Source organism: Balaenoptera ricei, chromosome 6 (genome assembly GCF_028023285.1).
Source record: "Balaenoptera ricei isolate mBalRic1 chromosome 6, mBalRic1.hap2, whole genome shotgun sequence".
Lineage (NCBI taxonomy): Eukaryota > Metazoa > Chordata > Mammalia > Artiodactyla > Balaenopteridae > Balaenoptera > Balaenoptera ricei.
In genome coordinates this window covers 100,873,417-100,889,881 of record NC_082644.1, presented here as the reverse complement: position 1 = coordinate 100,889,881, position 16,465 = coordinate 100,873,417, and the positions used below count along the sequence as shown (strand labels likewise).

At 40.0% G+C, this 16,465-nt stretch overlaps 1 protein-coding gene across 8 annotated transcripts in view; it reads left to right on the top strand.

The window, feature by feature from the left end:
• The window catches only part of ECPAS (Ecm29 proteasome adaptor and scaffold), a 101,544-nt gene that overhangs the window by 67,156 nt on the left and 17,923 nt on the right, over positions 1 to 16,465 (top strand). For all 8 annotated transcript variants that reach the window (XR_009503744.1, XM_059925290.1, XM_059925288.1 and 5 more), the window contains 13 exons: positions 533 to 634; positions 3,788 to 3,911; positions 5,202 to 5,347; positions 5,782 to 5,836; positions 6,550 to 6,664; positions 7,345 to 7,413; positions 8,684 to 8,801; positions 9,071 to 9,238; positions 11,562 to 11,641; positions 12,250 to 12,355; positions 13,245 to 13,292; positions 14,127 to 14,248; positions 15,823 to 15,973. Coding sequence is in view for 7 of the 8 variants with exons in the window: in XM_059925290.1 (XP_059781273.1) it covers positions 533 to 634; positions 3,788 to 3,911; positions 5,202 to 5,347; positions 5,782 to 5,836; positions 6,550 to 6,664; positions 7,345 to 7,413; positions 8,684 to 8,801; positions 9,071 to 9,238; positions 11,562 to 11,641; positions 12,250 to 12,355; positions 13,245 to 13,292; positions 14,127 to 14,248; positions 15,823 to 15,973 (1,404 nt within the window). In the remaining variant the exon portion in view is untranslated. The remainder of the gene's footprint in view (positions 1 to 532; positions 635 to 3,787; positions 3,912 to 5,201; positions 5,348 to 5,781; positions 5,837 to 6,549; positions 6,665 to 7,344; positions 7,414 to 8,683; positions 8,802 to 9,070; positions 9,239 to 11,561; positions 11,642 to 12,249; positions 12,356 to 13,244; positions 13,293 to 14,126; positions 14,249 to 15,822; positions 15,974 to 16,465) is intronic.

Genomic DNA, 16,465 nt, shown 5'->3' with positions numbered 1-16,465 from the left:
AACTAGTCATTACCATCCGTTGTTGAGCACTTGCAATCTGCCAAGCATATGCTGAGTGCTTCACATGCGTTAATTAATTGAATCCTCAGAAGATCTAGTGAAGTAGGTACAATTGTCATCTCTATTTTCCGAGATGAGGAAATAGTGTCACAGAGAGGTGAAGTAACTTGCCTGAGGTCACACAGTTGTAAAGGCTATTAAAATGGTCGAGCTGTGACTTGATCTTAGGTCCTCTGGGCCCAGAATCTACATTTATAACTGTTACAGCTTGTAGGATAATGAACTAGTTAAAGACTTTGTTCTTCCTTCTTTTGCAACTGTGGACCCTTAATGAACTCAGTTTTATGTCTTTCTACCGCCAATGTCTTCTAGACATAATTCTGTAAAATTGGATACTTAAAAAAAAAATTGTGCTGATGCATTAGTTAGACAGACTCCCCCTCCCTGCTTTCTCATTTTGGAAACATTTTTTCTGGGACCAAGTTGTTATATACTTCATTTAAAAAAAAAAAAAAAATTCTGTGTTCTTCAGATGAAAGAAAGAGCTATCCAAACACTGGGATATTTTCCAGTTGGGGATGGAGATTTTCCTCACCAGAAACTCCTCTTGCAAGGTCTGATGGATTCTGTGGAGGTATTTATATTGCTATCTGGTTGTTAGTCATTCAAACAAAAGGCATTTTTCTTAATTTGGAATTTTGCATGCTGTGAGGTTTTAAATTAAAACTTTATTCATTTATTCACCAAGTACTTACTGAGTACCAGCTGTGGGCCCATCACTGTGGTAATCATAGCATTGACTAAATCACCTCTGTGGGGAAGTCCTTTTCTCATGATTTTTTTTTAAAATAAATTTATTTATTTATTTATTATTTTTGGCTGTGTTGGGTCTTTGTTGCTCTGCACGGGCTGTCTCTAGTTGTGGCGAGCGGGAGCTACTCTTCGTTGCGGTACACGGGCTTCTCATTGCGGTGGCTTCTCTTGTTGTGGAGCACGGGCTCTAGAGTCCGTGGGCTTCAGTAGATGTGGCGTGTGGGCTCTAGAGTGCAGCCTCAGTAGTTGTGGCGCACAGGCTCAGTAGTTGTGGGTCGCGGGCTCTAGAGCACAGGCTCAGTAGTTGTGGTGCACGGGCTCAGTTGCTCCGCGGCATGTGGGATCTTCCTGGACCAGGGCTCGAACCCGTGTCCCCTGCATTGGCAGGCGGATTCTTAAACACTGCGCCACCAGGGAAGCCCTTTTCATCATTTTTGAGTAAAGCGTGGTGCAGTGTAGGTAGAAGGGGAAATGTACCCATTCAGCTAGATGTGGGGAGTGGGTGCCAGTATTCTGGTTGCCCTTGAGTCTGATGACTTCGCTTCTGTCTTCTAGATAAATGTCCAGTGTGGTGGAGAAGACCTATAAGTAGACAACTGCTAGCCAATATGATGAGTGACCTAACACAGTCTGATGTGGCCCCTGACTGGGCCTTGCTTCTTGTCACTTACTCACCAGCCACTTTTGTTCACCAGCCTCTTAGTCTTTCTTTGCTCTGAGCTTTTGAAAGACCCATGCTTCCTTCTTTCTCAGTTTGTTGCTATAGCTCTTTGAAAAGTTTCCTGACCCTTCAGACTCGAGTAGATTCTTTATTTATTTGTGCTTTCATGCTGCTCCATACCTTTCTTCACAACATTCATCACAGTTGCTAACTGCCCACTAGGCTGGAGGCAAAGTCTGTTTTGCACCCCCATCCTCACCCCCTTATACAACAGGGGCCTGGCAGCGTAATTGGTAGTAGCAGGACCTCAGACATTTTTGGAAGAGTAGCTGAATGAGGAGATGTTTGCGTGTAAGGCAGTGGACTCACGAAGGCGGGCGTGAGCACTTCTGTCTGGGGGAGCTGGTGCACGTTTTTTGGTGGCAAAGTCGCTGCTGGGCCTTGAAGGAAGAGAGGGAGGAGAGGGGAGAGCTGTGGTTGAGGAATAAGGCAGCTGAGTGATAGAGCCGACATTAGGATTCAGGTCTCTGGATTCTTGAGGGAGTATTTTTAAGGTGAAAGTTTTTGACAAGAAATTATAACCATATCTCATTCTCCCTGGATGTCACTGACATTGTAACATCTTGGGGAAAAGCTTGTGATGTCTCCTTTCTCATCTTTTTTCTTTTTATATATCTATGGTAGAGATGGGTTTCTTCCAGTTTTGTTTAAATGAATGAAGGTTTGTCTCGGTTCTTAACTTGCTACTGAAGACATTATTTTAAGAGTTTAGAAGTACAGAGCTATATGAAAAGCTTGAAACATGCTAGAGAGAATGAAGGAGGAGAATTTTTAAAAAGCAGGAATCAAGAGAAGCAAAATATCTTCACAGTCATCTAGGACAAAGTTCTAAAGGTTTTTTTTGTTGTTGTTTCTTTTAACTTTTTATTATGGAAAATTTCAAACATGCACAGAAGTAGAGAGAATAATAATGTAATGATCCCTATTTACCCACTCTTTATTTCTAGAATATTTAAAGCAAAATCTGGATATCATCTTCACAAATAGAGTTAGGGAGTTTTGTTTTTGTTTGTAATACCAACTATGTTGTTATTAACATGTAAACTTGTAAAAACAGGCACATAAAATGACTCCCTAATATGGGATCCTCTGTTTTGAGGTAACCTTTTCTCAGCTTAGAGTTGCCAAGAGAAACTTTTGACCAGGAAAGCTGTAGGACTGAAGCCTTCAAATACTTTTTATCGGAGTAGGAAGTGTGCGGTATCAGCACTTAACACCTCAGCAAGCCTAGAGCATTTAGTTGATTGAGCTTGGAAATGGCTAGACTGTTGTCTGTATGCTTTACAGTGTTCTCCCAAAAGGCCCATATTCCCATACCCCTCATATTCTCTGTTCTTCATTCTCTTCTTACTCTCCTATTCTTAGTTCTTTTCTGATTCCCAGCAAACATTAGAGGAAAATGCCAAAGGGAGCTGAGGCTGGCCCAATTCCATATTAGTCAGTGATTCATAATTGTGAGATGTGTCAATTTCTAAATCTGATTTTAAAAACTTGAGTATGTATAGTTCAGAATATTTTAAACTTTTGATTTTTGAAATAATTCCAAATTTACAGTGTGGTTGTCAGAATAATGTAAAGAACTCCTGTATACCCTTTATCCAGACTTACCAAATTATAGTATTTTACCACGTTTGCTTTGTCATTCTCTGGTTTTTTTTCTGAACCATTTGAGAGGAACTTGCAGATATCATGTAATTTAAGCGTGCAGAGAGGAGGTGTTAGTAAATGATAAAGGCCGCTGTTAAGGGTGCAGTTACTACCAATCGAGTGTCTACTAGATGCTTTATGTAGGTTAACCTCGTTTAATCCCTACGGGCCTGACGAGGTGGATGATGGTATTATGTATGCTCATGTTACAGGTGACAAAGGTGAGTCTCAGAGTTTAAATAAGTGTATGTAGCTGGTGAGAAACAGAATTTCTACCAAGACCCGTATGGCTTCACAGTCCATGCCCTTCTCCCCCAAGTAAATGGTTCCATTCTTCCAAAGATTAAAAATCCCTGCTTAGTGGTTCCCTGCTGAGGGGGAAGGGTGCAACACAGACTTGGGAAAAGATCCTCAAGTCATTCTTGGGTTCTCCGTTCCCTCACCCTGCCTCACTTTCCAACCATCCCGTTAGCTGAGAGCATTGCAGGCAAAAGAGTAAAAACAAAAGCATGCCGAGAAACAAGACAGTAAGCAGCTTTTTTGTGGAAATGGATGTTTTTGGGCAATGTTCTCTCTGACTCCTGACTTTTGTCCCCTTCATTGCAGGCCAAGCAGATAGAACTTCAGTTCACTATCGGCGAAGCCATCACCAGTGCTGCGATAGGAACTAGTTCCGTGGCCGCCCGGGATGCCTGGCTGGTGACTGAAGAAGAATATACGCCCCCTGCCGGTACCATATAGTCAGCTAATCGGTTTATTACCACCAAGTAACCCTCTTCTGTTCTTGTTATCACCTTTGAGCAAAAGAAAAAAATGTATACATTCCATTTTAACTCTCTTTCCAATATTTATATATGTCTTATCAGTTTGGCTCAGTCAAGAAAGATAGTTGGTTAAAGGAGACTGAGCACAAAATGAACGAGAACTGTTTCTTTAGTCCTTTGGCAAGCAGGCAGGGGAGTTAGCTATCGATTACCTTCAGACTTGTGCTCTATTCGTGAGGATTGGTGTATTTAGCCAGTGTTAGAGGCTGAGGCCTAGCGGTTTCCAAGTTTTATGTCCCCTAATCCTTTATCACACAGTGCAGGTCGTGCAGCAGGTGCCTCTTCACTAAGTCACTCTGGCTTTTAGTGACCACATGGGTGAAGGGGCATGCGTTTTCTGACGACATGTTACAGGTACTGTGATTTCACACGTCTCGTGTGCCGTGAACATCCTGCAGGGCGCAGGATGGCTCTCCACAGCAGAGTGTCCTGCCGACCTCAGTAATGCCGAGGTTGAGGAACTCTGAAGTGACAGAGGAAAGGAGAACAATGGCGTACTAGCTGGAGGAGGAAAGTGAGGTTAATAGTGGTTGGTTTGCCTGTTAGTGTTTAGATGGAGATGGGAAGGATACGGTAGAGAAAGAAAGATTGCTGACACTAGAGAGAATGGGGATAATTAAAAATAATTAAGACAAAACTAATATAACATCTTAAATTAACTATGCTCCAATAAAAATTTAAAAATTTAAAAACAAATAAATAAAAGGAAAAATATTTATTTTAAAAACTCCATGTGCAGTTAAGGTCTAAAAGGAAATATAAAGGAAGAGAAATACTTTTTTTTCCTGCTGTCACTGTTTAAATGAGTAAAATTACATTAATCATATGGGTATTAAAAAAACTTGAGACAGTTTTTTAAAAAGAGAAGTTTTAGGTTCAGAGCAACATTAAGAGGAAGGTGCAGAGGTTTCCCGCACCCTCTACCCCTACGCATGCCTAGCCTCCCCCATGATGGTGATAATTTTTCATTCTAGGGAGCTAAAGTTATCTGAGTACCTTTGACAGGTTATTTAGTTTATGCTAGGTTCTGAAATGAATGACTATCAATTCCTTCAATTTATTTAAACACCTTAGTCATTTAGATCTTAATAGGTGGTAGGATTGTTGTATTGAGTAAATGTTGATTAAAATTTAATCTTTTTCAGGAAGCTCTATTCAGTTATTTTAATTGCTTCTTATTCTTTCCCTTTCTCTAGGAGCTAAAGTTAATGATGTGGTCCCCTGGGTGTTGGATGTGATTTTAAATAAACATATCATCAGCTCCAACCCACATGTGAGGCAAGCAGCCTGTATCTGGCTCCTTTCCCTTGTGAGGAAGCTCAGTACCCATAAAGAAGTGAAGGTGAGCCATTCTGTAAATGTGATCCAGCTCTGTTGGAAACTGTTTATGAAATATTTATAATAGAAAGGTGGTAGGAAGGGAAGTGTATGAGGGTGAGGGCCACTAACCAGTAACACGTATTTTGAAATAAGCTATACGTGAAGGAATGAAGGATGGTACCTGATATATATGGGCTGGAAGATGATTCTTAAGTTGAAGGTTCAATGTCAGAGGAAGTGGTGAGGATGGGGAGGCTCAGACTGTGTGCGATAGACCACCTGTAAGTGCTACAACCTTCAGGTAATTTGGCCACCTTCGAAGATGAGAGCACAGCAGGGTTTGTGACTGCCTCTGGTCGTGAGACTTCACAGGGGTTGTGTACCCTGAGAGCAAGATTTTTATTCTCCCAAGGAGGTGGAGTTTCAGTGTTCTGAATGCCTTTTTTCTTCTTTCAGTCTCATCTTAAAGAAATTCAGAGTGCATTTGTTTCTGTTTTGTCAGAAAATGATGGTAAGTAATTGGTAAATATTTGATTTCCAAACTTCTTTAAACTTGTATTTTAAATTTTGAAAAATCTGGATTAATGAACATAAAAGAAGGCTACAGGAAACTTGATTCTTAATGTATTTATTTATTAATTAGATCATTTATTCATTAGATCAGTTTTGCATTTGCATGTAAAAGTGGAGCCGAGGCCTTCTTTGACATTCGTACTTGTACCAAATAATAGCTTTCTTCTACTGATACTTAGAGTTCCTTTTCTCTTTGTGATTTAAGCCAGGAGAGAGTGAAAATATTTGTGTTAGACATTTAAATAGTAGCTTTGTTTTATTAATTGTTTTAAACATGTGGTCTAATGTTGACTTTCCATTTAAAAAATTACATGTGGGCGTCCTGAAATCCTGTGATTACCTCTCATGTGTGCAACGTGCATCCATTGACCCTTTGTCACCATGCACTGCACACTAAGGCCCAGCAGGGTTGACTTGGTTTGTGAGTTGGATCTTCTGTGAATGTAGTTCTCATTTACAGAGACTTGCCGGTGTCATGTCCACTCAGATGATTTAGTATGTTTTTAACAAAATAGGCAGGTTGATTATGTTTTCATATCTTTACTTTGATATCATTTTGGGTTAATGTTACAAGTCTAAATTTTTTTTTACTTGATGGCCAGAGGACAAATTTTTCTTAAAAGAATATTGTTTTGTCTGACTTCTGTGTAGAACTTAGCCAAGATGTTGCCTCAAAAGGCCTTGGGTTGGTGTATGAACTGGGCAATGAACAAGATCAACAGGAGTTGGTTTCTACTCTTGTAGAAACACTGATGACTGGCAAAAGGTACAGTGAACTTGAAAATTTCAGATTTGAACACGCAGGACAAGTTTTGCGCATACTGAGAACATGAAGTGGAAGAAGGAAAGTTCAGCTTGTGATTTTCCTGTTTATTAAGCCTTTTCTAAATTGCAAGTCATCGATTGTTATGCTGTGGATAGCAGTTTAATTATCCAGTGTATACTGTTTAGAAAGTAAACTAAAATACTGTTTAGAAGCAGGCAAGTAATTCAGGCTTTGAAAATTGAATGATCTTGGGACAGGTAAAGCATTGGATTACAGAAGTACTGTAATTACTGTTGGCTAAATGGAATGAAGATGTGGAGAGGAAGCGTGTCACGCAAGTCCGATCTGTGAAGAGGAAGAAGGGGGCAGTCATTCTCGTAATTGGTTGCTGCTTTATGTTAACCTTCCTTGTAGGAAGAATAGTTCTCAACGTGTGACCACATTTAATTCAGTGTAACTTTATGTGGGATGTCTTTTATATCTATTTGTTCTTCCTAGACTTCATTTTACAAAATTCTCTGGCTGATGGGAAGGGTTAGTTGACTTTTACATCTTGCACACTGTAGATACTTGATAGGGAATTTGATTTTATCAGTTTACAGATGAAATGTATGCATTAGTTGAATGGTGGTATGAAAATTTTGAGGCTAATTTAAATTCTTGGTGTTGTTTTTGTTTAGAGCTAAGCATGAAGTTTCTGGAGAGACAGTGGTGTTTCAAGGGGGAGGCCTTGGCAAAACCCCTGATGGGTAAGTGTGCCAGATCCATTGATCAGTCACTGTAGACATCTTCTCTCCGTTGGAAAGGGTGCTCACCAGGTTGATTTCCACCCTCATGGGAGGTGTTGTGTGTTAGTGGAAGAAGAAAATGTCAGTGAAAAAGCCTAGTGTTTTAGATTGGGTTTCCTGTGGGAACAGACTGAGATGGAGGTGTGTATGCTGGAAGTTTATTGAAGGGTGCCTGGGGTCGTCACCCTGGGGGAGTGAGGAGGCAGGACAGGTCCGGTGGCCGAGGAGGAGCTGAACTGCTGCCCCCGCTTACGAGATCGTGACCCGTCAAGGAGCTCTGGGACTGGGCTGGGAGGGCCTGCAGGGAGGTCCTGCTCTATGTCCCCTCCTCAGGTCTTTTCACTGCCTCAGTGACTAGCCATTGGTGGTGGGCTGCTCTTGGGGAGGACCTGACCTTGGACTGAGGGCAGTTCTGTCAGCTCCCAGCCAGTGGGTCCTCAGGGAGGAATCAGCACCCACTGCACCTAGTTTTTTTGGGGGGCATCTCTACTTGGTGCTTTGGAGTCTGCCAACTTGGCATTTCAAATTAATTCATAGACCTTACCTCTTTTGTCTTATCATTATTCCATCATGGTTATGCTGTTGCTTTTCCTCTGAAAACCCTGAGGTCCAGCTGCAGCTTGCTGGGCCTTGCTGGGGAGTCCCCAGAGCCCTGCCTCCCCAGAGCCCTGCCTCAGGCTGTCTCTCCCGTAGCTCCGTGTTTTCACACTGAAGTTGTTTCATTCCGCTTATCCTCCCTCTAGACTCCCTCTGAGTTTTAAAAAAAAGTGCTCACTTTTCACAAAATAATGAAAAAGATCAGGTAGTTGAGCAAATAAAGAGGGAAGTTAACAGGACTTGAAGAAGTTATCAGGATTGGGATGCTGTAGCTTAGAAAAGGCATAGGGAGGACAGAAGTTGTCTTCAGACGGCTCTCTTAGGATCCTGAGAGAGATTGGTGCACAGTGTACTGAAGAATTATTGCTGTCTCCTGAGGTGATGAGGGCTCCACCTCCATGGGCATCACAGGTGCCTTAGGTCATTTACCAGCCATTGCTGAGAACTGAATTAGGCGACTTTTTATATTCTCGTCACCCTGGTTCTCTGCCTCTGTGGTAATGAGATAACTCAATATTGGAAATTTAGCAAAAACATAATTTTAAAATGTCCTAGTAATATTGGTAATGTAATTTTTAATAGTCTGGAGGTGGAGAAATACATTACAGCATACTTTTTCATTTTTGTTTTCAAGCCAGGGCCTCTCTACTTACAAGGAGCTTTGTTCTCTGGCAAGTGATCTTAGTCAGCCAGATCTGGTGTATAAATTTATGAATCTAGCCAACCATCACGCAATGTGGAACTCTAGGAAGGTAAGTGGCTATTGCTGGATATTTTATTTTTTTCTTCCCTCCAAATCAAACCTCCTGCATTGGCAGACGGTGACAACTGTTAATGCAATGTGTTTTGTAAAAGTCTGTGATTAGAGAGATCTAGACCACCATATAGCTGCTATTATTGATTGGTAAAGCTGGACACCCAGTAAATCAGGCTCTATTCATGGACAAGGATAGGAGGAAGAATTTTGTGATATTTAATATGTGGATATTATATCTGAGCCACTTTGTTATTATTTTTTTAGGGTGCTGCTTTTGGTTTTAATGTAATTGCTACCAGAGCTGGAGAGCAGCTAGCTCCTTTCCTGCCTCAACTAGTTCCTCGTCTTTATCGTTATCAGTTTGATCCCAACCTTGGCATTCGACAGGCCATGACAAGTATTTGGAATGCGCTGGTCACTGACAAGTCAATGGCAAGTATCTGTGAACCCTTGTCCCAGATTACACATGGCATGTAAACCCATGCTCATCTTCCTTTCTACTTTGTGTACTTATTTGTTTAAACAAGCAGACTTTCTTTCATCCCTTGCTTTCTTCCTTCTTTCAAGGTATCAGAGATGCTCATGGCAACATTTATTGAAATCTCAAAAATGGAAACAATCTAAATGTCCATTGGGTGGATGGTTAAGGAAGTGGCAGTGTATCCACACAAATGGAAAACTGTATGTCGATAGTTAACCACTGATGTAGTGGAGAACAGGTCGTGGTTCTTGCCTTCAAGGAGTTCACGTAGTTGGGGAGGTAGATAAGGAATCAGGCAATTACCATATTTGGTTTTTTCTCATCTGGCTGCTTCTCATATTCTCCTTCACTGTTAGATACGAGGATTTCTCCGGGCTTGCCTCTGAGTACCGTTTACTCTCTCCACTTTCTGTTTTTAGTTGAGCTCATCAGTTCCAGGGCTTGTAAGTGTCATCTTGATTGTGATGGTTCCCAATCTTTACTTCTGGCCCAGGCACGACTTGTGCTCCTGACTTGTCTATCTCACTGCCTGCTTGACATTGTCACTTGGATGTGGTTTCGAGATACCTTAGACTTAATATGTCCAGAACAGGACTTAAAAAAACAAACTTCCCCCTCTCTTCTCCTCGGCGTTCATTCATTTACCCCAGCTGGGAAACTGGGCATCATCCTTGATTATTGCCTGTCTCACCCTCACCCTCAATTGAATCCAGTAGCAAATTCTGTTGATTGTGCTTCCAAAATATTTCTCCCTCCCTCCTTCCCTCCCTCCCTCCCTCCCTTCCTTCCCTTCTTCCCTCCTTCCTTTCTTTCTCTCTCTCTTTCTCTGTTTCTCTCTTTCCTTCTCTCTCTCTCTTTTGCTCGTTCTTTCTTTCTTCCTCCCTTCCTCCCTTCCTTCCACCATGTGGCTTGCGGGATCTCAGTTCCCTGACCAGGGATCAAACCCGGGCCCACAGCAGTGAAAGCGCTGCATCTTAACCACTGGATCTCCAGGGAATTCCCTCCAAAGTACTTCTTGAATCTATTCTCTTTTTTCCTAATTCTTCCCTGATGAACAGGTTGTCATCTTCCTCTTCTCTTTGCCTTCTTTCATTTAATTACCAATAGTAAAAGTGATTTTTAAAAACGCAAATTGGATTGCATTTTGGGTTAAAATCCTTTGGTGGCTTCCTAGTTCACTTTAAATAAACCCCATGACCCTTACTCTGTCTTTCCATGCCTGAGCATGATGCAGTCCTTTCCTCTGTCTCCAGTCTGAAGCTGGTAGGCACTGGAGGGTTCCATCTTGAGGGTTCGGTGAGTTGTTTGCTCTAGGAGAGTACTTGGTACCACTGGGTCAGCTGAGACCTAATAGGTCGAGTTCAGGGCCCAGGCTTAGGCTCTCAAGATGTGAGTGTCATCTCTGTGTGAGTGGAAGGTGAAGCCACAGATGTGGATGAGATCACTATGGAGACTGTCTAGAGACATGGACATAGAAAGACATCAGTTTCTTAAATCTTAGGTGAGTTATTTCCTCCCTGTCTTGGTTTTCTTAAATGTAAGTGAGGATAACAAAACCTCTCCTACCTACAAGAGTAAAAGTGGAAAAGCCATAAGTTTTGAAGTTCTTTGGATTAGCATAAAAAGTGAATCTACTATCAGTGTGTAGTTATTACCAAATGGATAAGTGTATATCAAAACTAAAGAGGCTTAAAAGATTAAATTCGTCTTCATTCTGAACAATCAAATGCTTCTTTATGTGCCAGACGTGGTGCAGGGTACCAGGGAGGCAAAGACAAGTGAGACACTGTCCCTGCCCTTGAGGTCTCAGTGTGAAGGGGCAGGACAGTTACTGTGCTGTCTGATACAGTGCGCTTAAGAAGGTGCCGTGGGAACATAGGGCAGAGTAGGCCAGTCCTGTCTGCGAAGGTGATGCCTGATTTGAATCTTGGACAAGCAGGAGATGGAAGAGGTAGAGGTAGTGTGTGCTAGGAAGTGGAGGTGAGACAGGACATAGAAGAACTTGGGCGCGAGATGGTCCCAGGAGGGCTTCGTATCCACGCCTGGGTGATTGGACTTTATTCTCACGCACTGAGGAAAATAAGAGGATCACGTTTGCATTTCAGGATGATCAGCTGGGCAGCTTTCAGCAACTAAAGTGGGGAGAAAGTTGTGGACTGAGAGGCCTAGGGAGACACTTAGGCTGTTACGTACAGAAACACAGTGTGGTAGAGATGAATCATTTGATTATTGATGGATTTTGCATTCTCAGTTTTATCCTTTTGCTTTCATTAGGTGGATAAGTATTTGAAGGAAATTCTTCAAGATCTGGTTAAGAATCTAACCAGCAGTATGTGGCGAGTTCGAGAATCCAGGTACCATTTTTGGAAATATAAGACTAGTCAAGTAAAACTGAATTTGTTTTCCCTTCAAATTTCCAGGTTTTATACTTTGTGCAAAAGGAATAAGTTAAAACCACTAAAAAGCATATTTCTGGTTGGGTTAGACAGTTAATGATACTTAAGCTCTAGTCAGTGGTTTTCCTAAGTTGTATTAGTTTTTGTAAGTATGAAATAACAGAAGTAGATCACTGTTAAATTAGACATCAAGATACATTTATATACTCTCATGACTTTGTAGGGTAGCATTTATTTATACATACATAATTTATGTTTATTCAGTGCCTGCTATGTGCTTGGCAGTGTGCTAGGCCCTGGAGGTATATTGGTAAGTAAAAAATGATGTATCATCTTAAAGAGATTGTATTATAGTTGTGGGAAATAGACATTTGATGAGTGTACATGCCATATGCCTGTGTTATAGTTGAGGCACCAAGAAGAGAGTAGTTATTGCCGTCGTGGGGTGAGGGAGGTTAAGACTAGAAATATAGGCAGAATCCATATTCTTGTTTGATATGAATGTTTCATAGTAAAAGATTGAGCTTTCTAGATCATATATTTGAAAGCAAATTGTTTATTTTCAGCTGTTTAGCTCTGAATGATTTATTGAGAGGAAGACCCCTAGATGACATCATTGATAAACTTCCAGAAATTTGGGAAACTCTCTTTAGAGTACAAGATGATATAAAGGTACTATATACATAAATCTGCATTTATTTATAGAATAGCATAAATTGGAATTGTTAAAATATGTATGTTACATATTTCAAAATTCAATATCCAGACAATTTTTTTAAAAGACCAGAATTTTCCTCCAAAGTTTCAGTTTTGATGTGTCTGTGAAGTGGCAAGTTTAGGTATCTTTAGATCTAAATTTAATTAAATTAAAAAAAAAAAAAAAAGGGTAACTACTGCCTGATTTTCTTTTAGTAGAGATCTTGTGATGCTGTTGATGAGGAACAAATAACAGTTTAGAAATAATCCAAAATAACTCTACTTAGATCAGCTTCGTAACTTGGATCAGTCATTCCCAAATAACGTGACCAGTTTCTCTTTTGCCTCGGCAGTCTAAATTTTAGATTTTTACATCTTACCATTAAAATTAGGCACTTCAGTTTTTTGCTTTATTCATCAGAGATTTTTTTTAAGTCTTTCAGAATCTTCACATAGCTCTCTATACATTTGCTTTTATAATACATTTAGTTTCTAAACTGTTATACTTAATATCCATATTTTTGTAAGGTCAAAATAGGTTATATCTAATTTAAAAAATAGTAGTATGGCATAGCTCTCTATACATTTGCTTTTATAATACATTTAGTTTCTAAACTGTTATACTTAATATCCATATTTTTGTAAGGTCAAAATAGGTTATATCTAATTTAAAAAATAGTAGTATGGCATGGTAGTATGTTCCTTGACGGGCAAAGAGCCTAGTGAAACACCGTTTTTTACCTGGTAATGAAAGTAGGATTTTTCACCAATTTGTGTAGATTTGGAGGCAGTTTAAATACACATTTTGGGGTAGATGAGAAGGAAACTCTGACGTTGTATAATGTCATATTTTTCTCATTTTTAGGAATCTGTACGAAAAGCAGCAGAACTAGCTCTGAAAACGCTGAGCAAGGTGAAAACTCTTGTCTTATACTGGGGGGTGAAGTGGGGCAGGATTCTGTGTGACAGTGAAAATTATGACTTATTTTTTTGTCATATAAAGTGACATTTAGTTGCAGTGTAACTGGCTTCATGTTACAGCCCACTTCTTAACAATGAATGGGAAACTGGTTGCTATTACATTAGAATACTAGTATTTTTAACAAAGTGTGTCTCTGGGCTCTTTAAATGGAGAGCTCTTCTGGGCCTTTATATAAGATAGGACTTTCTCTTGACCCTGAAGTACACATTACATTTAGATCAAGCAACATCTATTCTCTTTATTATTGCTATGTTTATATGTTAATCTGCCTTTCATACTTATGAGGTTGGCAGCCTTTTTGAAACTGGTTTCCCACTTGAACTTGATTTTGTGGTATATCAGGGCCTTCTAATATATTAGAAGGTTTTAAATCCAAGTGTTTCTTATTCCACATTTGTGTTCTTGACCTCTGTGTTATGCTGCCACCCAAAGTTATTGATGATGATCATGATAATAATACCTTAAGACTTCCTCAGAGTGCTTTCTAAACATTTTCTCATTTCATCTTCAGCTGTTTCCTGTTTCACAAATTAGAAGACCAAAGCTTAGAAAGTAAAATGCATTACCAAATTTTCTGTTTAATTATTGGCAGACATAAGACTCAGTCCCAGATCATGAGATCTTCTTTTTCTTTCTGTGATATCGTAGAAAGTAGAGTCACTTATCCTTTTCTATGGATATAGGAAGTAGGAAGTATTTTGTCAGATGAACACGTTATTGGGTGAGAGGTCAGTTTCACTAATTTCCATGCTCTTTGTATGTGAGGTTTGTGTGAAAATGTGTGACCCTGCCAAAGGAGCAGCTGGCCAGAGAACCATTGCTGTCCTTCTGCCCTGCCTTCTGGACAAAGGAGTGATGAGTCCTGTGACAGAAGTTCGAGCCCTCAGGTTTGAATTAGCTGATGAAATTGAATGTATTGGATTTACTTAGTTCATAGCCACCCAGTAGAAATTGGGTTCCTTTGAATGTTAGATTCTTGAAAGAATGGAGAAATGAGTTGAGGAGAATCCAGTGGGGTGACCCAATAGCAAATGTGAGAAGTGGTGAGTCAGAACATTTTTGCAGAGACGTTCTCATGGGAGCCTTGCTTTTGTCCAGCCTTCTGCCACTCTGCCGCAACCTTGAGTAAAGTGTGTTATTTTCTTGTCATTGGCCTCTGCCCCCAGCAGGCACATCTTCCTATTCTGCTACGCCTCAGGTCCTTGGGAGCTTGCTTGTTGGTTATACCACTTAGTAATGTTTCACAGATTATTATGTTTAAAATAAACTGTTCACCGCCTGTGAAGTATTCAAGAAGTACACATTTAGATATATATGGCTCTTTTAAGTTAAAATCAGCAGTGAAGGATTCTATTTTTTTTTTTTTTTTTTTTAACTAGAGTGCTATCTGGGAACTTCATCTGTTCCATTTTTTATTTCACTCTTGAAATTAGATCAAATTAATTGTACCAACACTATTTCACGGTAACTAAATAGTTGGTATGGGAAAGCTCTTCTTAGAAGGATTCAGCTAACAAATGCAAAGGAATGATAAAATTAGGATATCACCATTTTGCTATCCTCAGTAAGATAATCCAGGTAATGATCATAAGTGGCTCCTGAGTCCACTGGTAAAGGCTGACGGGGGGAGCATTATAATGGATGGTTGGTTCATGCCGACCAAACTTGAACCTGCTGTTCACTCTTTAACAGCACAAAAAAAGACAAGCATCCTGATGTGATGAGACAGGACATGTGCAGACCACCTGTGAAAGATTCTTGTTTTAAAAAAATTGAACTGAACTTGATTTAGCCTGCAGATCTGTATAAGCTACAGAGGAACCTGTTAAGTGACACCATCAGAATACAAATCAATAGCTTAAAAAAAAGAGGACGGAGAGAGCACTGTTGAAAAAGATTCAAGAAATGCAGTAAATTGCAATGTGTAGATGGACTCTGGATTCGATTTCAGCAAACCAACTCTTACGGACACTTGTGAAACAATCAGGAAGTTTGGATATTAGATGATATGAAAAAAATTCTTAATATTTTTTAGGTGTGAAATGGTATTTTGATTATGATAAAAAGTCCGGGTCTCTTCATGATACATGCAGAAGTTTAGTTAGGGAATATGCTTCAAAATACTACAGTGGCAGGGGGAAAAGTATATGTATGGTCTGTATGTATGGTGGATGCCTAAGTGAGACAAAATTGGCCAAAGGATGCTGATTGTTGAACTGGGTGGAGAACGTACAGAATTGCATTTAAGATTCTCTTTACTTTCATATATGTGTGAAAATTTCTATAATAAAAAGTAAAAACAAAAACCAAAAAAAGAACAACACAGAGCTACGACCAGGCTCTGTACCCAAGGGAGTATGTTCCTTAATGCAGTAAAGTGCAGGAGCTCCTCGTGATTAGACCTGTAGGGCTTCTTGCTTTTGTTAAAAGGACTCAGGAGTTGTGTTTTGTGTGTCTGTAGCATTAACACCCTCGTGAAGATCAGCAAAAGTGCAGGAGCCATGTTGAAACCACATGCACCAAAACTCATCCCAGCTCTGCTAGAATCCTTAAGTGTATTGGAGCCTCAAGTTCTCAATTATTTGAGTCTCCGGGCTACAGACCAAGAAAAGGTGAGTTGACAACACAGCCATATTGGTAATTATCATGAAGGGAGAGCCCTGTTAAGATACTCACCAGGCCTTCCAGGGTCCTTGTCTTTAGACAAACTCCATGACTCAGATGATACTTTCACCACTCTTGAAACACCTCAGCTTCTATAACCACATGCCGTGTTTTCTTAGGGGGGGCGGAGAGGGCTCATACACTGTTATGTGAGGTGAATGAAAAATGACACTTCCGTCCAAAAACATACATCAATACATTTATTTAACACAGTTTTTTGTACATGTTTGTTTATTTTCTAGGGGTTGGGTCTACACCCTCAGAGTCCTTCTATGGACCATTCCTGCTCTGCAAATCAAGAGGATTTGTAGCTAGACTTTTGCATAGTCCAAATTAATTATTCTGCTTTTTAGGTATACTGTAGTTCCCTAGTCTCTGATCAGAGTTTTGTTTTGTTTTGTTTTTTTAATTACAGATGAAACATATTTATTGTGAAAAGT